The 24,016-nt window shown below is 35.1% G+C and overlaps 1 protein-coding gene across 1 annotated transcript in view; it reads left to right on the plus strand.

The window, feature by feature from the left end:
* The window catches only part of LOC136028049 (actin-related protein 3), an 81,724-nt gene that overhangs the window by 35,247 nt on the left and 22,461 nt on the right, over positions 1-24,016 (plus strand). Inside the window, exon 7 of the mRNA XM_065705642.1 lies at positions 21,200-21,412. Coding sequence (XP_065561714.1) covers positions 21,200-21,412 — 213 coding nt within the window. The remainder of the gene's footprint in view (positions 1-21,199; positions 21,413-24,016) is intronic.

The following is a 24,016-nucleotide window of genomic DNA, read 5'->3' on the forward strand; positions in this document are numbered from 1 at the left end:
TTTAAATCCCCCCCCTGCCGAAGTGTTTGTCTGACTGGTAAAAACGTAACAAAAATGTATTTACCTCCCCCCCCCCCTCCCAAACAAAAATCCTAGATATAGCCCTGCTAAGGAGACTATTTAACGTGAAGCTGATAATGGTGAAAAAATTTGGGGTTCTTTACCTTTTTTTTTACAAATATGGAAAAAAACAAGTCTTTTTTTGTGGAAAAAAACATGGAAAAAAAAACATGGCTGAAAAAACAAGTCTGCTGTAAATTAGGAAAATTATTTATTTGAAAGGGGTTGTCTCTCTAGAAAATTTTATTTTGGATATGATCTAGAATCTTTTGATGTTAAAATTGCAAACTAGGGATTTTTCACAATATATGAAAATATTTAAGAAATGAGACTTACGAGAATGAATCTTGAGCTAAAATCCCTCACTGGGAAGATAGGTCCAAGCTCTAAAGATTTAGGAAGGTCACAAAAAAATGCCAACCACTAGATAGCATTGGTTATTTTTTCGACATTAGCATAGTTTTATGGCACTTGGTATTAACCAAGTAACATATAGCGACCGCAAATTCTGTCGATCTGTCCGGGTTTTGCTACTCTAGGCACTTCCAGGTAAGCTGCGACTATGAAATTTGGCAGGCGTATCAGGGACTGGACTAGATTAAATTAGAAATCGTTTTCCCGATTTGACAATCTGGGGGGAGGGGGTTAATTCGGAAAAAATAGAAAAAATTAATTATTTTTAACTTACGAACAGGTGATGAGATCTTAATGAAACTTTATGTTTAGAAGGATATTGGGTCTCAGAGCTCTAATTTTAAATCCCGACCAAATCCGGTGACATTGGGGAGAGCTGGAGGGGGTAACCTAAAATCTTGGAAATCGCTTAGAGTGGAGGGATCGGGACGAAACTTGGTGGGAAAAATAAGCAGAAGTCATAGATACGTTATTGACATAACCGGAACGGATCTGCTCTGTTTGGGGGGTGGAGGGTTAATTGTGAAAAATTAGAAAAAATGAGGTATTTTTAACCTACAAAGGACTGATCGGATCTTAATGAAAATTGAAGTTTGAGAGGATATCGTGTCTCACAGCTCTTATTTTAAATCCCGACTGGATCTGATAACATTGGGGGGGACCTAAAATCTTGGAAAACGCTTAGAGGGGAGGGATCGGGATGAAACCTGGTGGGAAAAATAAGCATAAGTCCTAGATACGTGATTGACATAACCGGAACGGATCCGCTCTCTTTGGGGGAGTTGGGGGGGGAGTTAATTCTAAAAATTAGAAAAATGAGGTATTTTTTAACTTACGAAGGAGTGATCGGATCTTAATGGAATTTGATGTTTGGAAGGATATCATGGCTCAGAGCCTCTTTTTTTCAATCCTGACTGGATCCGGTGAAGGTGAAGTTGGGGGGGGGGCGGAACCTAAAATCATGGAAAAATGCTTAGAATGGAGGGGTCGGGATGAAACTTGGTGTGAAAAATAAGCAACAGTGCTAGATACGGGATTGACACAATCGAAACGGATCTGTTCTCTTTGGGGGAGTTGGGGGGGGGGGTAATTCTAAAAAATTAGAAAAATGAGGTATTTTTAACTTACGAAAGAGTGATCGTATTTTAATGAAATTTCATATTTAGAAGGACCTCGAAACTCAGGTTTCTTATTTTAAATCCCGACCGGATCCATTGCCATTAGGAAGGGGGACCGGGATTCTTGGAATATGCTTAAAGCGGAGAGATCAGGATGAAACTTGGTGGAAAGAATAAGCGCAAGTCCAAGATAGGTGACTGACATAACTGGACCGGATCCGCTCTCTTTGGTGGAGTTTGGGGGGGGAGTAATTTGGAAAAATTTAAAAAAAATGAGGTATTTGTAACTTACAAATGGGTGATCAGATCTTTGATATCTAGAAGGATCTTGTGCTTTAGAACTCTCATTTTAAATCCCGACCAGATCCGGTGACATTGAAGGGAGTTGGAAGGGGAAACCGAAATTCTTGGAAAACGTGAAAATCGAGGTATCTTACGAATGGGTGATCGGATCTTAATGAAACTTGATATATAGAAGAATCTTATGTCTCAGATGCTCCATTTTCAATTTGAATCGGATCCGGGGACATAGAGGGTTGGAGGGGGAACCAGAAATCTTGGAAAACGCTTAGACTGGAGAGTTTGGGATGAAATTTGGTGGGAAGAACAAGCACAAGTTATAGATACAAGGTTGACATAATTGGTATGGATCCGTTCTCTTTAGGTTAGCTGGGGGGTTGTTAATTTGGAAAAATTAGAAAAATTGAGGCATTTTTAACTTAAGAACAGATGACCGGATCTTAATGAAATTTGATATTTAGAAGGAACTCATGTCTTAGAGCTCTCATTTCAAATCCCGACCAGATCTGTTAACATTGGGGGGGGGGAGTTGGAGGGGTAAACTGGAACTCTTGGAAAACGTTTAGGCTATAAATGTCGTAAATATGGGATTGACGTAACCGGACTGGATCCGCTCTCTTTGGGGGAGTTAGGGGATGGGGTTCAGCGCTTTGGTGAGTTTGGTGCTTCTGGACGTGCTAGGACGATGAAAATGGTAGGCGTGTCAGGGAGCTGCACAAATTGACTTGATAAAGTCGTTTACCCCGATCCGACCATCTGGAGGGCTGAAGGAAGAGGAAAAATTTGAAAAATTGGGGTATTTTTAACTTACGAGTGGGTGATCGGATCTTAATGAATTTTGATATTGAGAAGGACCTCGTGACTCAGAGCTCTTATTTTAAATCCCGACCGGCATTAAGACTCTGATTTTCCTCTTAAAGCAATCTATTGATTCTTAGTATTTTGCTAGGGCTCATGCCAACTGAGTTCTTAGCTCTTTCTACTCTTAGCAGTTCCCCATACTACAGAGGCGGTTTTAGGCGAGGGACAGAGGAGATACTTGCCTTGGACGCGAAATTTCAAATAAAGAATTTAACGTTTATAGTGTAGATCGAAAGGTCACCGGTTCAATCATTTTGTAAATTTTGACATTTTATTTTTATTAAAATAAAGTCGAGGGTGCAGCGAATAAATAAAAATAATTAATAAAACACTAATTAATTAATAAAATGAAAATCAATAAAAATAATCATATAGTTTATAATATTTTAAATAGTTAAATCAAATTAATTAAGAAATAAATTATTATTCAAATGCTAGAAAATAATTTTGTTAATAAATTAACATTTCTTAGAAATTTGGCTTAAAATTTTGTAGGAGGCAGAGGCTAATCAAGATTTTGCCCCGGGCGCCAGAGAGGCCAGAGCCGTACTATCTAGCTTCTTCCATGTGCAGTTTTTGATTTAAATTCATGGAATGGTATGGCCATTGATTATTCAAAACCTTAAACATTGTTATAATACGCAGTTTTTCCTTGTTTTTCATATTTTTATTAACCATCTTTCCCAATCATCATTAGGGTAGGTATCACAATCCCCATCATCATTTTCGTCATTTTGACTTTTCTTGGCGCTATTTCTTCAAAAAATGTAGTAATGATGAATAGCGAAAAATAAATCGGAATGAACCCTCCTTAATACGAATAGGCCTAAAGAATACATCATGCTCTTGGCGTTCAGATCAGGGGAATGGGCTTTTTTTTTCAGCTTCATTATACGCTCGGATTGTCACCCATTTGTGTAGATTATCCAGATAAAGATAAGGTAGATGAAAAGCAAATTAATATGTACAAAAACAAAACAAAATGATTTACATAGTTCACATGTCGTTGTTGTCACGCCTAGAGCTCGTAACTTATGTTTTCACACTTCCCTTTGAGGTCAGTTTAGCAAACAGTTTTAACAATTATTCCAGAAGTCTGAATAATTTTTAGTTAGCTAAAAAGTTGGCTGTGTCAATAGTGTTTCTATGCGTGTCGATTTATCATCAGATTCATTATACATGATCGAAAATCAGATAAAATATTTGTACTCCGTTTAGTTACAATTCGAGCAAATTTTGGTTTAAGGAATGTAAAATTTATTTTGGATTTGGAGGTATATTGATCGCTCATTTATCCGAAATTGCGAACCTTGACATTCGAAAAAAAAAGGTTTTACAAATGAAAGTAAAGAGTGGGATTATAACGTAAAACGAACAGAGATTATGTTGTATATAAAGGGAGCCGCCACGCTCCTAGCCCAGGGCGTATCCAGAGGAGTACTCACCCCCTTCAAATTTTTGTCTGACCCATTAAAAGTAACGAAAATACATATAAACAAATTTTTGATGCGTTTTGTAAAGATTCTATACCTCCCAAAAAGAATAGGCATCCCTCCAAACAAAAATTCTGGATTCGCTCTTGTCCCTTTATTCCGGCTCTTTACGCTAAAGTTTGACTTGTGCTTGACAGAAATCTTTTCAAGTGCAACAAGCATAGCGATTTGTGGTTTTTTTTTTTTTTTTTTTTTTTTTTTTTTTTTTTTTTTTTTTTTTTTTTTTTTTTTTTTTTTTTTTTTTTTTAGCTTTCAGTACGTTTAACCGAATATTTTGTTTGATACGGCACTCGCTGCTTGTCAATTATCAAACCTTAATTTTTCAATTCAGGATTTTATTTAGTTTGTGCTGAACAGGTAACGTTTTGGTAATTATTTAGTTTACTTTCTTTTTTACTTTGCATCAGCGAGTCAGGCAATTACTGAATTTTTTCTCGCAATTACTCAATTGCTGAATTTCTTCTCGCAATTACTGCGAGAAGTACTATTACTGAATTTTTAGGAACGCATCAACGGGATTTACCTGGTTTTAACCCTCCTCTTCTGAAATTTTTTCTCGATTCGTTAGTCGTAAAATAAAGGTGAAGAGACCATTTCTCCTCCTAAAAACTAAAAAAATATTGCACTGGCTTGTAAATTGATGTTCAAATTAGATGTAAACATTCCATATCCACCTTCCCTTCTTGAACAAAAATCCTTTTTGTAAAACCTCCCACCCCTGACCCCGAGCAAAACCACTGGATACGACCCTGTGGATATCTGATACGTTATTCTGTTCCTTCATGCACAGATTAGAAAAGAAAATATTATGAAATTGAAAACTACCCTTGTTACGTTGATAGTTTGAAAACTGTTGGTGCGTTTCGTTGAAAGATCTTACGCGCCAATTTTAAGAGGGGCGCAAGTATGCCAAGAATACACACATGAACGTGTTCAGGTAAATTTTTCGTTATTCATATTATTGACTTACGAATAAAGTGAACATACCACTTGATGCCTTTTTTAAGCTCTTCACGAATCTAATAATCGCTTCTATCGTAAATTCAATTTTAAGCACTTCTTGAGCTCTTGAAATTGACCAAAATGTTTTAAAGTTTTGAGGTATAAAAAAGGCTTGAAACATTGGTCTCAAACTTGTTGTTTCATTATAAATCGTTTTTTAAATGTTATATAATCCACAAGCACTGGTTTTCCACGATTAATTTGGATAAATAAAGTTTACAATAGTATGCCGTTTTCTTCTTCCTTGATACCGAATGTTCAATTAAAGTATACGTTTTCGATAGAATATCGAAAATATGAAAGCCGACGGAAGAAGGTGTAGATGCACAAGATTCCAATCCAAAGGTTAGGTTAGCTCAAAAGTCAATAATATGAACAACGAAAAATTTACCCGTGTTCAAATCGTCGAAGCGAATGAGAACAACACTGAATTTGATTCTCAAAAAGCATCCCCCCCCTGATTCTCACCCCCTGTAGAAAACCTCTACCGATTTTTTTTATGGACATTTTTGGGTCTACCCAAAGTTTATTGATTTGAAGCAACCTTTGGCCGATTTTTGGACAGAGAAACGGAAGCACTTTCGTAACGTATTTAAAGTAAAATTGCTCATTGATTTCCAATCTGTATTATTTAGGTCAAAAATGGGCCTTTGTCCCTCCACCGCACGCCAATTCCCATGTGTCTAGGTACATACAAATTACAATTTGTATGTCAATTTTCCCCTCCCCAAAAAAAGGTTGGTGGACTGGTGGGGGAGAGGACGCATCCGCCTTTTGGCCTCTAGCAAGGGTGTATCCAGGATATTTTCTGGGGGGGGGGCAAAATCGTATCACAAATTTGTTTATATTCAAATCTGTTACGTTTCTAGGATCACGGCAATTTTTCTTGGGAGGGGGTGATATAAAACCCTTTATTCCTCCCCCATGGATACGGCCTTGAAATCCTGTCCTACAGAATGAAATTCATTCGGTTTCACTTCAAAGAAGGTGCAACATGCTTAACATTCTGCAAAATCGATGGAGATGCAATTAGCAAGCTTAAGCTGAAATGATGCAACGATTTCCAGTCAGTTTTTCTTAGACAGGAAATGGTAAAAACCAGGGGTGTATGCTATATGGCAGGAGCGCAACTGCCCGACCCAGCTGAAATTTAGTGTCTTAAAAAATCTTGTAAAAACTTAGATGGGCCAACATAATTCAGGTATTCATAGAAACAGATTATTTTTCTTTAGTATACCTTTTCCTTTATGGTACTATATGGCTCATTTTTCACTTGATCATGTTCGCTTGACTTGGAAAAATCGGCTCCTACTTGCCTCCCCCCCATCCTCCAGAATTTTGACGACATTGCACCCCTGTTCCAAACCTACACAACACCCACCCATCAACTTTTCGGTTAAAAGATTGTCATGACAAACCTTACCTGAACCGAAATTACGCGTGGATGTTCTGTTTGTGTTGTTGGACGATCATAATAGGCACGTGACTTCCCCGGTACTATGCCTGCCTACACTTTTAGTAGAAACATAGGCACGTGGAACCTTGCATTGATTTCAGATCAGGCTGATTGTAGGCATAAAGTAGCCTATATACCATCCAATACTCCCCTCCTTCCTACAGAAAGACAGGCCTGTTGCTCCTTGTTTGAAGCGAAATCTTGCAAGGATTTTTTAATTTAATTCATGGAGGCACAAAGTAGGCTTCTGTTCCCTCCAAAATCTTTTTCTGCACCTGGGGCCACCTCCAGGGGAAGGGGATACCGGGTATAAGCCCCTCCTCCCCCCAAAAAAGATTGTCTGACTCATAAAAAAGTAACAACATTACATACAAACGCATTTTTGATGCGGTTTTTAAAGTTTTGCACCCCTCCTCCCCCACACCAAAAAATTTCTGGACACGGCCTTGCATCCACCCTCCCTTTTCTTATCAAAAGCCTTCCCTACACTCACTCGCGTTTTTTTACACAAATGGTAGGTTTTTTGCGCCTTGATTCGTGTGGAATAATGGAAGGATGATGAATCTGGGTGATTGAGTGTTAAAGTTGGGAAATGACTCCCCCCCCCCCCATTGCCGAATTTTAGCAGAAAGTTAGATACGCGGAACCTTGTTTAAACTAGTTATGACTAATCAGCTTACAAATTTTGGAGACGAGTACCTTGGGCCATTGAGGCGCGAGAAAGATTATTTTCGTGGTGTTTTCCTTTTCTCCGACTTTCGCACGAAACCACTCGAATGCATTTGAAACCTAGTGAGCTTGTATCCTAAGCCATGGGGCCAGAGTTGATGGGTTTCTAGGCCGTATAGTCCTTTGAGTCCCATCTTTTTCTCACACTAAAATGTCCAAATTTGCTTGAAATTTTACATGTAGACATTTACAGTCAGGGATGTTCTGATGCAGGAATTTTTTACCGCTGATCTCCACAACCCTAACACTACAAGGCCTCAAATTTTCATTGTTTAGGGATATCTTCTCTATCCTGGAATCACTTCGAAGCAAGAATTGTCAGGTGTATTCATCTTTAGGGTATGAGGGGCAATACGAGCGTGTTGAGGGGACGTTAGGCTTATATTTGTGAGAATTTGGTACCAATCCTCAAATTTTCGTTGTTTAGGGATATCTTCTCTATCCTGGAATCACTTCTAAACAAAAATAGTCAAGTGTATTCATCTTTAGGGTATGAGGAGCAATACGAGTGGGTTGAGGTGACATTAGGCTTATGTTTGTGAGAATTTGGTACCAGGTGTCAAATTTTCATTGTTTAGGGATATCTTCTCTATTCTGGAATCACTTCTAGGCAAGAATTGTCAAGTGTATTCATCTTTAGGGTATGAGGAGCAATACGAGTGGGTTGAGGTGACATTGGGCTTATGTTTGTGAGAATTTGGTACCAGGTGTCAAATTTTCATTGTTTAGGGATATCTTCTCTATTCTGGAATCACTTCTAGGCAAGAATTGTCAAGTGTATTCATCTTTAGGGTATGAGGAGCAATACGAGTGGGTTGAGGTGACATTGGGCTTATGTTTGTGAGAATTTGGTACCAGGTGTCAAATTTTCATTGTTTAGGGATATCTTCTCTATTCTGGAATCACTTCTAGGCAAGAATTGTCAAGTGTATTCATCTTTAGGGTATGAGGAGCAATACGAGTGGGTTGAGGTGACATTGGGCTTATGTTTGTGAGAATTTGGTACCAGGTGTCAAATTTTCATTGTTTAGGGATATCTTCTCTATTCTGGAATCACTTCTAGGCAAGAATTGTCAAGTGTATTCATCTTTAGGGTATGAGGAGCAATACGAGTGGGTTGAGGTGACATTGGGCTTATGTTTGTGCGAATTTGGTACCAGGTGTCAAATTTTCATTGTTTAGGGATATCTTCTCTATTCTGGAATCACTTCTAGGCAAGAATTGTCAAGTGTATTCATCTTTAGGGTATGAGGAGCAATACGAGTGGGTTGAGGTGACATTGGGCTTATATTTGTGAGAATTTGGTACCAGATGTCAAATTTTCATTGTTTAGGGATATCTTCTCTATTCTGGAATCACTTCTAGGCAAGAATTATCAAGTGTATTCATCTTTAGGGTATGAGGAGCAATACGAGTGGGTTGAGGTGACATTGGGCTTATGTTTGTGCGAATTTGGTACCAGGTGTCAAATTTTCATTGTTTAGGGATATCTTCTCTATTCTGGAATCACTTCTAGGCAAGAATTGTCAAGTGTATTCATCTTTAGGGTATGAGGAGCAATACGAGTGGGTTGAGGTGACATTGGGCTTATGTTTGTGAGAATTTGGTACCAGGTGTCAAATTTTCATTGTTTAGGGATATCTTCTCTATTCTGGAATCACTTCTAGGCAAGAATTGTCAAGTGTATTCATATTTAGGGTATGACGAGCAATACGAGTGGGTTGAGAAGATATTAGGCTTATATTTATGAGAATTTGGTCTTGTACCTCCCTTCCGCCTGAAAAATCTCAAGGTCTTTACGAGTTACCTTATTTATTATACTTTTGTGTATTTCGACTATTTTTCTATTAAGTTTTTTTTCGGAAGATTCAGCTTCTATTTCCATGATTTTTGCACGTATGATTTAATTGGCATCAAATGATTTTTTAATTTTCAACCTGTGTTCGGATAACCTTTGGGAAGTAAATATTGATATCTTATTGTCGCAAAGATTTGGAAAGATAATATTAATCTTGTTCTGTTCACATTTTTCCGTTTGTTTAAATTCAAATTAATGTACAAGCGTTTATATCCATTTCCTCTTGGACATAGTCCACAGAAACGGGGAAATGTGTGTGAAACGATAATATAAACATCCGCTTAAGTTTGAGCTATTTGTTCCCTTAGCTTTTGAAAAGTATTCTGTTTCGCGATTAACTATTATTTTCATTTTAATAATGACTTGGTTTTGTAAAAAATATCTATTTCGTGTAATTTTAGAAAATAAATGAGTTTTGGGGATTGTTAAGGTTCCATGATATTCTTTCATTGATGACTTGGGTGCCCACATTTGCGTCAATTGTGCCCCCCCCCCCGTCCTAGATTTGAAAAATTATTAGTTTTCAATGAAAATTGAAAACTCGTTTTTCAGTTCTTGCATTCGAAAAGTGGAAAAAAATCCCACAAGATTTGGAAGAATTCATTTTTGTCTCTCCGTCCCTCATTTCCATGGATTGCCGACACGATTGCCATGGATTTGCCACGATCCATGGATTGCCATGGGCGCTCAGCAAGTACGGTAGCCAACCTTTAAGGGAAAGTTTGAAGGATAATTTGGCCGAGGGTGCCCGTTTGCGAAACCTTAAGGGATTTTTCAGTCTTTTAATGTTTCAAATTATGTTAAAGAAACTGGGTCGTCCTTTTTATTTTTAAATGTTGAGGTTAAGTTCTATTTTGTAATGTCTCCAATTCACTCAGTGTCAAAATACTAACGGACAGTCAGTGTCCTAGAAGGGGACATTGGAGAATAATAACACATAAACAAAATATTTTTCAAGTTGGCAAAAGGCTGTGTACTGCCCTTTTAGTAGATTTTTTTTCTTTGTGGAGGGAGGGGTCCTGTCTTTTTAATATTTCTGAGATTCAAGCCCAGGGCGTCAATTGGTAGAACAGAGAGGTAATTGCCCCCCCCCCATCCTAGATTTTATGAATGTTTTTTATGTATATTCGAATGAAGTACGTACCCTCTGATGCAAAAGGCTTAGGTACTCATTTGGTGGTAGCCGGCGTTTCCCCCCCCCCCCCCCGGAAGAAACAAACCGGTTTCTTCGTTAGTTTCTTTCAGCTTAGCGTGAGACAAGACAAAGACAAGTGACAGAATAGATGATAAATATATAATTTGACATATATATTTGCACATAAAAGGAGAGATGTTGTTTGAAGTCAGAAAACAATTCTTACTTTATAATATGCAGAATTGATTGTACCTAACATATTTTGCATGTAGACCTGTTGTGCTTTACCCTGCCTCCCGCTAATGTGCAAATATATTCCCCAAATTTGTTTCCAAAGTAATGAAGAAACTGGTTCGGTCTCGAGTTTCACACATCTTAAACTTGAGTGAGTGGCCTATAATACACAAGAACTGGAATTTTTCATGCAGAGAGAGCTGAATTTCTCGGTATTATTCAAAATCGATCAGAAATTAAATTTTAAAATACCGTTTCTTCAACTAAAAGGAAGAAGCAACATCAATACTTAAAACAAACAGAAATTATTACGTATGGGAAAGGAGTTGCCGCTTCCATAAGACCTTGCTCTTTACGCTAAAGTTTTGACTTTTTTCTAATTCTTTAAGAATGATTCCTGAAACATAATGGCCGTTTAATTAGATTAACAAGCTTTGTTTTAAAATTCTAAAAAAGAACCTTTAGCGTAAAAATTGAGGTCTTGAGGAGGAGGCAACCCTTTCATATACACAATAATTTTTATTCGTTTTAAATTTTAATGCTGCTCCCTACTTTCAGTTGATCAAACTTGTTTTATTTTGATTTAATTTCGGATCGTCTTTAAATAATACCGGGGAAACTCCATGAAAAATTCTCTCCATAAAAAATTCTGGTACTTGTGTATTATACGCCACTCACTCAAGTTTATGATGTATATAATTCAAGAACAAACCGGTTTCTACATTAGTTTCTTCGTTACTTTAGAAATATAACTTGGGCTATATGTTTGCACATAGGGGGGGGGGGGTAAAGTATAGAGGATTTGCATGCAAAATGTGTATGGTACAATTATTGTGCATATTATGAATTAGTTGTATAATTAATATTATGAATTAATATATATAATTATTAACAACATATTATTGAACTGCCCGAATACGTTGCCTCCCCCCCTCTCATGTACAAGTACACAGCCCAAATTATATATTTCCCATCTATTCTGTCACTTGTCTTTGTCTTGTCTCACGCTAAGCTGAAAAAAATTAACAAAGAAACCGATTTGTTCTCGAGTTTTACACAGGGTAAACTTGAGTGAGTGGCGTATAACACACAAGTACCAAAATTTCTTCTCCCTACGGAAAAAAACAAAGTTCAAATAAAATTCTCAAATTTGGAAAGCCTTAAATTCCACGAAGGGGTTTTTCGTCGGTGGGGGGGGAGAGGAGGGGGTAACCGCCTAGAAGCTCGCTTGACTGGTGGTATATCAGACAATAAGCTCTACTAAAAATTTGGGTTGATTTGACTTTTTAGGGCTAGAATGAAAGGAAAATTAAGATGTCCTCGTTTTATAGATTAAGGATGACAGATTGGCAAAGATCGTGTTTATTGACCATCCACCTGGGGCCATACGAAAAGCTGTTTCTCCCCGAGGGGGGGCGGGAAGAGGCGTAAGAAAGGATTTAACGGATATTGCAACTTTGTGGAGGGGGTAAAGAGGGAAAATTTGAATAGATTAGAGTGGTAGATGAGCCTGCGTTGCTGTGTTGGCCCAAGGCGGCTTGGTACCACAATAAGTTCTTAGTAGTTGTGAAAATGAAAATTGTTGAGATGAAAATTCCTCCATGGCCATCCAGTGCTACCAACATAACGGAATCCTACTAATTTGACAGGATTTTAATTTAGATGATATGCTGAGAGCATATACTGAAAAAAGTTTGGCAAAAGTAAAAAAATTTATAGTTTTTCTGCCTTATTTCAATATGTAGTAATTTTTGTGCTTAAGATTTTACCAGAAAATTAATTCCCTTACTTTGAGTTTTCAAGGTCAAAATTGTAAATTAATCTTATTTAAATGAAATCTTTTTTTTTTAATTAGAATCTCTGATTTTTCAACAAAAACCCTAGCAAATGTTGCCAATACCTCAAAGCTGAAGTGCCTTTAGTAGCTCATTTTTGAGTTGCATAGTTCATTTAAGGGACAACGAAAAATAAAAGATAATAACTACTTTACAAGAATGTATGTTCGATCACCGGTTAACAAAGTTGAAAGGAATTTATCCGTACTGAATTTAATCAAATTATATAAACAAGTTGTCTAATTGAAAGGAATGTAGTAAGCCTCATAAGGTCGGCTAATAGTCTAATTCGATAATGCGGTTAGAAACTGATTAATCTTGAATGCAATTTTTCCTCTTTTTTCTTAGCTGGAGAGCGAGAGTGATACACGGATGAAGATTTGAATTCACAAGTTTTTAATGTTGCTACCATTCTGCTAATGATCAATCCTAGAAGAAGCTTAGTCATGGCTGTGTCCAAGGCTTTAATTTGTATTTAATTTAATTTAAAATCAATTTTTAATTATTTAATTTATTTATACTTTAATTTAATATAATATAATTAATAGTAATTTTTATAATCAATTTAATTTAAAATTAATTTAATTTAAAAATTTAATGAATTACTTTAATTTAAATTTAACTTTAAGTGTTTGTGTTTGCACTGGTTAGCCCAGGATTTCAGATTCTACGATTTTTTTCTGCAGGCTTATGGGCTCGGATAGAATTTAAACTTGAGATTTACAACCTAAAAATGTATATTAGTATAGTCGTTTAAACTTTGATTGTATATGCTGTCGACAAACTTGCATACATATAGTAAGAACATCACAACATATATATAATATGTAATATATATATATATATATATATATATATATATATATATATATATATATATATATATATATATATATATATATATATATATGTATATATATATATATATATATATATATGTATATATATATATATATATATATATATATATATATATATATATATATATATATATATATATATATATATATATATATATATAAGTTGTCTGTCTGTCTGTCTGTGTGTCAGGTGACGTCATGTTTCTGTGTCGACTGACGTGACCAGGACACCGGCACATAGGGAATATAAATGACGACCGGGACACTCAAAGAGAAAGCGACCGGGACACAAGGAATGTTCAATTAGCAATCACCATCAATAAAACACCGTCAACAAACCATCACAAATGACGACCGGGACACAGGCAGTATAAATGACGACCAGGACATAAGTAAAAAAAAAACTAAAAAAAAAGGTAAAAACTACAAAAAAACTAAAAAGAAAAAAACAAACTAAAAACTAATAAAAAAACTAAAAAAGCTAAAAAACTAAAAAAACTAAAAAATAAAAAAAAAACTAAAAAAAGAAACAAAAAGAAAAATAAAGGAGAAAAACAAAACTAAAAAAATAAAAATAAAAAAAAACTAAAAAGAAAAAAGAAAAAAAAAACTAAAAAATGTAAAAACCAAAAAAAAACTAAAAAGAAAAAAAGGGGAAAAATACAAAAATTTATTTCATCATTTACCATTTCAAAAACGAATGTATATACAGATTGGGACACCGGAATACAAATGACGACCGGGACACAGGGAATATAAATGACGACCGGGACACAGGGACACAACTACAACGGGGACGCCGGGGGGCACAGGGGGATATATAAATGACGATGGGGACACAGAGAATGTTCGATTAGCAATCACCATCAACAAAGCTCAAGGGCAATCATTAGAATCATGAGGTATAACTAAAAAAAACTAAAAAAAAAGGCAGAAAACTAAAACCTAAAAAAAAGACCAATTCAAAAACGAATGTATATACAGACTGGGACACCGGGACACGAATGACGACCGGGACACCGGGACACAAGGAATATCAATGACGCCCGGGACCCTCAAAGAGAATTCACAGACTGGGACACCGGGACATAAATGACGACCGGAACACATGGAATATAAATGACGACCGGGACACCGGGGGGCACACGGGGATATATAAATGACGACAGCGACACAGGGAATCGTCGATTTGCAATCACCATCAACAAAGCTCAAGGGCAATCATTAGAATCATGAGGTATAGACCTGAATACGGATTGTTTTCCCATGGACCATTATATGTTGCATGTTCAAGAGTCGGTAAACCTGACAATCTATTTATATGCACAGACAATGGGACAGCAAAGAATGTTGTATATTCGCAAGTTTTACGTAGTTAAATATATATATATATATATATATATATATATATATATATATATATATATATATATATATATATATATATATATATATCACAGGTGGGACATAGGGACACAACTACAATGGCGCGTAACTAATATGGCGCGTAACGACTTACGCGCGCGGGGGGGCTTGGGGGGGCGCGAAGCGCCCCCACCAACTAGGTGTTGGGGTGGCGTGAAGCGCCACCCCAACAGCTAGTATATATATATATATATATATATATATATATATATATATATATATATATATATATATATATATATATATATATATATAAGTTGTCTGTCTGTCTGTCTGTCGAGTGACGTCTTGTTTGTCCGCATATGACGTCTGAATTATTTCATCATGTACCAATTCAAAAACGAAAAAAACGAATGTGTTCAAGCCGATGTAGCTGAGTTGGTAAGGCGTTATGTTCGAGGTTCTAGGTTCAAGAGGTTCCAGGTTCGAACCTTGGCTTAAAAAAAGGTAAAAACTACAAAAAAAACAAAAACTAATAAAAAACTAAAAAAGCTAAAAAACTAAAAAAAAAACAAAAAAATAAAAAAGGGTAAAAAACTAAAAACTAAAAAGAAAAAAATTAAAAAAAGGAAAAAACTAAAAAATAAAGGAGAAAAAGGAAACTAAAAAAATATAAATAAAAATAAAAAACTAAAAAAGGTAAAAACTACAAAAAAAGTAAAAAGAAAAAAGAAAAAAACTAAAAAAGCTAAAAAAAAATGTAAAAACCAAAAAAAAAACTAAAAAGAAAAAAAAACTAAAAATTTATTTCATCATATACCAATTCATAAAGAATGTATATATAGACCGGGACACAAATGACGACCGGAACACAGGGATTATATATAAAAATCAGTTGTCTGTCTGTCTGTCGAGTGATGTCGTGTTTGTAAAAACTAAAAAGAAAAAAAAACTAAAAAAAGGAGAAAAAATGAAAAATAAAGGAGAAAAGGCAAACTAAAAAAATGTAAATAAAATAAAAAAAAAACTAAAAAACTAAACACCGGGACACAGGGAATATAAATTGACGACCGGGACACTCAAAGAGAAATTACAGACTGGGACACCGGGACACAAATGACTACCGGGACACAGGGAATATAAATGGCGACCGGGACACAACTACAACGGGGACACCGGGGGGCACAGGGGGATATATAAATGACGACGGGGACACGGGGAATGTTCGATTAGCAATCACCATCTACAAAGCTCAAGGGCAATCATTAGAATCATGAGACAGCGGGACATGGGACAGCGAAGAATGTTGTATATTCGCAAGTTTTACGTAGTTAAATATATATATATATATATATATATATATATATATATATATATATATATATATATCTATATATATAAAAATAAGTTGTCTGTGTGTGGATCTGTGGATGGATCAGGTGACGTCATGTTTGTTCGCATATGACGTCTGAATTATTTCACACTAATACAAAAGAAGAAAAAAACTAAAAAAAAGGTAAAAACTACAAAAAAAACTAAAAAGAAAAAAAAACTGAAAAAGCTAAAAAACTAAAAAAAAACTAAAAAAAGGTAAAAATCTAATAACTAAAAAAAAACTGAAAAAAATAAAAAAAGGCAAAAACTACAAAAAAATAAAAACTAATAAAAAAACTAAAAAAGCTAAAAAACTAAAAAAAATAAAAAAAACTAAAAAAAGGTAAAAAACTAAAAAAAACTAAAAACCAAAAAAGAAAAAAACTAAAAAAAAAAGGAAAAAACTGAAAAATAAAAGAGAAAAAGAAAACTAAAAAATATGAATAAATATATATAAAAATAAGTTGTTTGTGGGTTATGTCTGTCTGTCTGTCTGTCGAGTGACGTCGTGTTTGTCCGCAAATGACGTCTGAATTATTTCACACTAATACAAAAGAAGAAAAAAAACTAAAAAAGGTAAAAACTACAAAAAAAACTAAAAAGAAAAAAAACTAAAAAAGCTAAAAAACTAAAAAAAAAACTAAAAAAAGGTAAAAAACTAAAAACTAAAAAAACTGAAAAAACTAAAAAAAGGCAAAAACTAAAAAAAAACTAAAAACTAATAAAAAAACTAAAAAAGCTAAAAAACTAAAAAAACTAAAAAAACTAAAAAAAGGTAAAAAACAAAAAAAAAACTAAAAACTAAAAAAGAAAAAACTAAAAAAAAGGAAAAAACTGAAAAATAAGAGAAAAAGAAAACTAAAAAAATATTAATAAATATAAAAAATATAAATATAAATATAATATAAATTAGCAATCAACAAAGCACCGAGACACAAATGACGACCGGGACACAGGGAGTATAAATGACGACCAGGACATAAGTAAAAAAAAAAACTAAAAAAACTAAAAAAATGGTAAAAACTACAAAAAAACTAAAAACTAATAAAAAAACTAAAAAATCTAAAAATCTAAATAAACTAAAAAAGAAAAAAAAGAAAAAAGGAAAAAAATAAAGGAGAAAAACAAAACTAAAAAACGAATGTACATACAGACCGGGACACCGGGATACAAATGACGACCGGGACACAGGGAATATAAATGACGACCGGGACACAGGGACACAACTACAATGGGGACGCCGGGGGGCACAGGGGGATATAAATGACGACCGGGACACCGGGACACAAGGAATATAAATGACGCCCGGGACACTCAAAGAGAAATCACAGACTGGAACACTGGGACACAAATGACAACCGGGACACAGGGAATATAAATGACGACCGGGACACAGGGACATAACTACAAAGGGGACGCCGGGGTGCACAGGGGGATATATAAATGACGATGGCGACTCAGGGAATGGTCGATTAGCAATCACCATCAACAAAGCTCAAGGGCAATCATTAGAATCATGAGGTATAGATCTGAATACGGATTGTTTTCCAATGGACCATTATATGTTGCATGTTCAAGAGTCGGTAAACCTGACAATCTATTTATATGCACAGACAATGGGACAGCAAAGAATGTTGTATATTCGCAAGTTTTACGTAGTTAAAAACATATATATATATATATATATATATATATATATATATATATATATATATATATATATATATATATATATATATATATTCACAGGTGGGACATAGGGACACAGCTACAATGGCGCGTAACTAATATGGCGCGTAACGACTTACGCGCGCGGGGGGGCTTGGGGGGGGCTCGAAGTGCCCCCACCAACTAGGTGTTGGGGTGGCGCGAAGCGCCACCCAACAGCTAGTATATATATATATATATATATATATATATATATATATATATATATATATATATATATATATATATATATATATATATATTCACAGGTGGGACATAGGGACACAGCTACAATGGCGCGTAACTAATATGGCGCGTAACGACTTACGCGCGCGGGGGGGCTTGGGGGGGGCGCGAAGCGCCCCCACCAACAGCTAGTATATATATATATATATATATATATATATATATATATATATATATATATATATATATATATATATATATATTCACAGGTGGGACACAGGGACACAACTACAATGGCGCGTAACGACTTACGCGCGCGGGGGGGGCGAAGCGCCCCCACCAACTAGGTGATGGGGTGGTGCGCCTCCCCAACAGCTAGTATATATATATACATATATATATAATAATATAATAATATAATATATATAATACATATAGTAAGAACATCATAAGTGTAAACTGTCCCACTCCAAGGATGATGGGATTGCTCCCAAGTCCGTCATTGTGCGTATGGGGGTGATGTAGACCCGTGATCCATGGAGATCTGGAGGGTTTGGTATTTCTTTTACATAATGTTTTCCTTAGAATTTTGCCTTTTTCGCTGATCTGACTAGAGGGTAATAATCTGCCTTAACAAATACAAGTATTTCTTCTATCTGTTTTAAAATTTACAGTTTCCTTTTTTCGTGAAATAGCAGAAATAAAAGATCGTTACGTCGGAAAATAATTGATTTTGTGGGATCCCTTTATATCATTATGGAAACCCTTACGAGATTTTTTAATATATTATGAAGTGTGATGTGTAATGTGAGTAGTGAGGAAGTTCCAGTTTTGAGCGGACCTTATCCCTTCAAATCCCGATCCGGACACTTTTCTTTAAAACTTTTCAAGACGCAAGTGTCTCTTACGTCATAGGAAATGTTTTCTAGGAGACGTAGGTTTCTGTTACGTCATAGGGAATGTTTACTTTTACTTGTTACATCAGAGGATGTTTTCTAAATGAAGCATATGTTAATTGCTTAATAGTTTATTTTTTTAAACTTCAAGATCTGCTGGTCAAGATGCAAATGTTACCTAATATTTTTTTTATTGTTACTTAATAAAACATGTTAGAGTCAGTTATTCAAGCAGGGGGAGGGATATTAAGACATATTTTCTGCAGGATGTTTGTCAAGACGTTTTTAAGACATTTTCTTCAAGATGTTTTCCAAGGCATTTCAAGACATTTTCCTTCAATACATTCCAAGACATTTTTCTTAATTTTTTTTTAGTTGATACTAAAAACAAGTAATAGGGGAATGTTTATCAGTGTTAAGGATGATGCATTCACACATAACTTGTTTCTCTAGGGCCTTATGGGGAATCCCCGCTTATAGCTGAGGAGGGCACACGTGGGATGTTACGTAATGGCGATTTGCATTTGGGATGTTACATAATACTTTAAGAGATTTCATTTCCTTTCAAAGCGTTTTTTTCTCTGGGAAATTTAGTATCTAAAGATTGTTTGTCCACATTCGTCCATATCCGCTAACTAGTTGGACCATAAAGCCTTTTTAATGCTATGATTCGGCTCCAATCCTTTCCACATGAGAGCATGCCAATACTATTGATTTTTGCTCTGTTAGACGTAACTGCATGTTACATTACATTAGTACTCTAACGGGACCTAGACAGGTTGAGTTACATAGCATTGACTTTAGATATTTCATTACGTATTGATCCAAGGTTATGCATATTAACGCCACCATGGCAGTATGTGGCTAGCCCACCCTAGCAAGTAATTCCAAAGGGGGATAACTGGCATTAGAAGTAAACTCAAGCCGAGTGTTCTTAGTAAAAATACGTCGTTTCTATTGCACTATCGGATGCGACTACCTGCTACATTCCATTAATTTAAATCTTGATACTACAAAATCACATTTTGAAAAATGAAACATGCAAACGAACAAAAAGAGACAGGTTTTTCGCATTCGGTTATTTCGGAGAGGTTTTAATGAAAATGCAACGTTTCATTGAGCCATGTTTGTTGCGCTTTCACTGCTTTTTTCTGTGTTTTAATAATGCTTTTTAGATTTGTTTTATTAACGAAATTTGTATGTAAAAAAGTCTGTTTCCTTTAGATTTCTTGTTTTAGGATAAAACTTCGATACTTTATCATTTAAGTAATAAAATATCTAAAGTCAATGCTATGTAACATCTACTATTTAGCTATCTCAACCTCTCAAGGTCACGTTAGAGCACTAATATAATGTATCTTGCAGGTATGTCTAACAGAGAAAAGATTAATAGCAGTGGGATGTTCCCATGTGGGAAACATGCGAACCATTTAATCTTTCTAGTTTGCGCAGGGGATTATCCTTGCGTGCAATAGGTTATCTATAGAATGTATTAGCCGAACCATAGTATTAGCAAGGCTTTCACGGTCCAACTAGTTAGTGTTCCATTCCGTTGAGGGGGAATCCCTTTCGAATCCTAATGTGGACAAAAAATATTTAAGATAATAAATGTTCCCTGAAAAAAAACGCTTTGAAAGAAAATGAAATTTCTTAAAGTATTACATAGCATCCCACTTGTACATCGTCATTACCTAACCTCCCGCGTGTGTGCCCTCCTCAGTTACAAGCGGGGATTCCCCATGAGAGCCTGAAGAAACAAGTCACGTGTCAATGTGTCGTCCCTAATACTGGTGACAATCCCCTATTATGTAAGAAATAAAAATGCATGTAGAAAAAAGTCTTGGAATGTCTTGAAACCCGTCTTGAAGAAAAATGTCTTAAAACCATGTCTTGAAACGTCTTAAAAAACTTCTTCAAGAAAAAATATTTTAATACCCCATCCTGCTTGACTGATGGACTCTTAACAGGTCCTATTGCGTAACAACAACAAAACTATTATGTACCATTTACATCTTGACTAGTGGATCCTGAAGGTTTTTAAAAAGAAACTATTAAGTAATTAAAACTTGCTTCGTTTAGAAAACACTCTTTATGATGTAACAAGCAAAATTAAACCTTTCTTGTGACGTAAAAGACACTTTTGTCTCCTAGAAAACATTCCCTATGATGTAAGAGACACTTTTGTCTTGAAAAAGTTTCCAAAAAAGTGTCCGGATCGGGATCCGAAGGAATAGGGGCTCGCTCAAAACAGGAACCCCCCTCACTACTAAAGTCCTGACCTCTTTTGTAATGAGCATAATAAATTATTTCTTACAGTTTGCAAATCCAGAATTCACCACTCCAATATCAGAGATTGTTGACACAGTTATTCAAAATTGTCCAATTGACGTAAGGCGACCTCTGTACAAGAATATTGTTCTCTCTGGAGGTTCAACAATGTTTAAAGATTTTGGGAAGAGGTTACAACGAGATATCAAGCGGACTGTGGATGGGCGTCTCCGCATTAGCGAGCAAATTTCTCATTTAACGGTAATTTTTTCGACTGAATTGCTGCCAAAATTTAATGGTATCCATGTATATTTGTTTTGACTCTTTTAAACAATATTCTTTTCAAACCAGTTTCTCTTGTTGGTTGTGGGATAGAATTTTGTGGCTCGTAAATAAACATATCTCGGTCTGTTCTGAATAAGTATAATTTTTTCTCATTTAATAATTTTTTATTCTAAAATAATCATTTGTTCTCAAGTTTAACGTTCATGGCCCCTTGATTGTATAGTCTCAAGCTAGCTCTTCTAATTGCTAGTAGAACGGAATGTTTGGGTCTCGCTGGTTAATAAATCTTGGGCTGTTCTCAGTGAATATAATTTTTTTCTCTTTATGTATTTTTTTCTACTATAATAGGTTGTGAAATATCGAAAGTATAACAGTTCAAAATAGGGATGAAACCTTTTAATCGACAGTGAACAGATATAAAAAAAAATTTTAACTGGATATTTCGAACACATATACAGTTTTAATCATCAGTAGTAAAACTGAAAGACATCAATAAAAACAAGATACAGCTGAATTTGGATTGAATTCAATTTATGATAATTTACTGAGGTCAAATAAAGTAAATCTCATTTCAACTAAGAGCTATGACCTCTGTCCGCCTGATATGTAAGATAAATCTAATGAACCAGAACCAAAAAGGTCAAGGAAGTTTGCTTTCGCTGTTGCATTGAAAAAAAATAAGAGCAATAAACTATATGTAATTAGTTTATTGGGTATACGTTTTGTTTGTTTAATCCGGTACCGGTACCGGACAAAACAAAAGTTTGTATCCGGTACCGGATACCTTGATCGTCGATGACTTTTACATTGTCAATAAAGGAATACAAATGTAAATGATTGATATCCCTTTTTAGCTTTTCTTCTACTCTTTGTTTGTCTTGAGGCGTAAACCGTTATCATGGTTTAGCATTTAAAATAATGAAATTAAATGTTCCTTCAAGTGAAAAAAGTAATTAATTTTCATTTGTTAATATTTCGTAGTTGAAACTCATAAAAGGACTTTAAACATTGGTAAATGGTAGTTTGCCGCCATGCCTAATATGAAAGTTAAACTAGAAAAAATACAAGTATAATTTCTATATATTTGTCTCAGGCATCTGAATATGCCTATTACCACTCTCGTTACAAATAAAACAAGTAATATCTGCTAGTGTCGGGACATGATTAGAGGGGAAGGGCTGTTAAGAATTTGCTATATTAAGCCGTTTTTTGCCTATATATCAGCGGGGAAAGGGGGCTTATCTGGACCAGTATCAGCTGGGAAGAATTTTCTCCCCTTTTCGTAGAGTCTAAATGTCCCATTTTAACTCCTTTTTTTAAAATGATTCTTTTGCTTGTGTTGTAACGTCAAATCGTCCTTCACTTTCGAATAAAGATCAAGAAATGTTGATTTATCCAAAGAATTTGTCTACGCCCAACAAACGTCTTAACAATTACGCAATATCTCTGAAAATGTATGTGAACGAACTGTAAAGAAATGACAATATATTTCAGATAATAGCCTACGTTTTAAGATGATGTAGCTTTAGTAAAATCAAGTTTTGTTTTGTTCATACTTAGCGGCTACATATCGCTTGCTAGGTATATTGGTTATCGATATTTCACTAGCCCTTTACACAGTTTAATCACTAGCTTGTGTACATCGATTGATTCTTCCATTGGAACAACACTTCTCAAATTTGTGTACACATTAGGATTCGAAAGGGGTCCCCTCAATGGAGTGGAGTGCTAACTAGTTGGACCATAAAGCCTTTCTAATACTATGATTTGACTAGATCTTGCTTTTAAGATCTTACCTCCTTCTGTACAGATTACCATTCATAGTTCATCATTGCTCTACACCTCAATTATGTTAACAAAGAGTGCAAGAAACGTCGGTTTTCTGCCATTAGAACAATGATGAGAGAACTTTGATATACTCATTGTTCTTGGACCGCTGATCAGAGCAGAATGATGAAAGATGTTTGCATACAAACGCCATAAAAAGTAAGAAATTACTCCTATGGTTTCCCTTAAAATCGTTTTCTGTGGGAAGATACAAGATCAGAGGACAAAAACGAGCAAAAGAATAGCCATAATCTCCGACAAAAATAGTGGTAAAAAGGAAGACAGCAAAAAGGTAAAGAACAACGAGGGTAATTATCAGCCAATGAATAATGAAAACAAAGCAAACATTGTGGCAAAGGCCTCTACTAAGTCATTTTCATTGCTCAAAAATATACATAAACTATGTAAAATATATAATACAAAGCATAATTTTTATTTCTATTATAAAGATATAATTTTTTATTTCTATCAAATAAAATTAAACATTTCTATTTTATATAATATATAAAAATACATGAAAAAAACTAACCTTTGGAAGTAGCCTGTTTGAACCAAACGGTGATGTTCATGGGATAACTCCGTCTGGTAGTTGGTTCCTGGTGGATAAGCAGTGTCAAACAAGGTTGTTTGTAGCTCTGTTGTCAAGGTACTATTCCCTCTAGAAACGAGAGAAAGAGTTGTGTCTATGTTTTGGTCTTATCACTTTGACAAACGATGACACAAAGAGAAGAGCTTATCAATGGGAGGTGAGTA

This window comes from Artemia franciscana, chromosome 6 (assembly GCF_032884065.1).
Source record: "Artemia franciscana chromosome 6, ASM3288406v1, whole genome shotgun sequence".
Lineage (NCBI taxonomy): Eukaryota > Metazoa > Arthropoda > Branchiopoda > Anostraca > Artemiidae > Artemia > Artemia franciscana.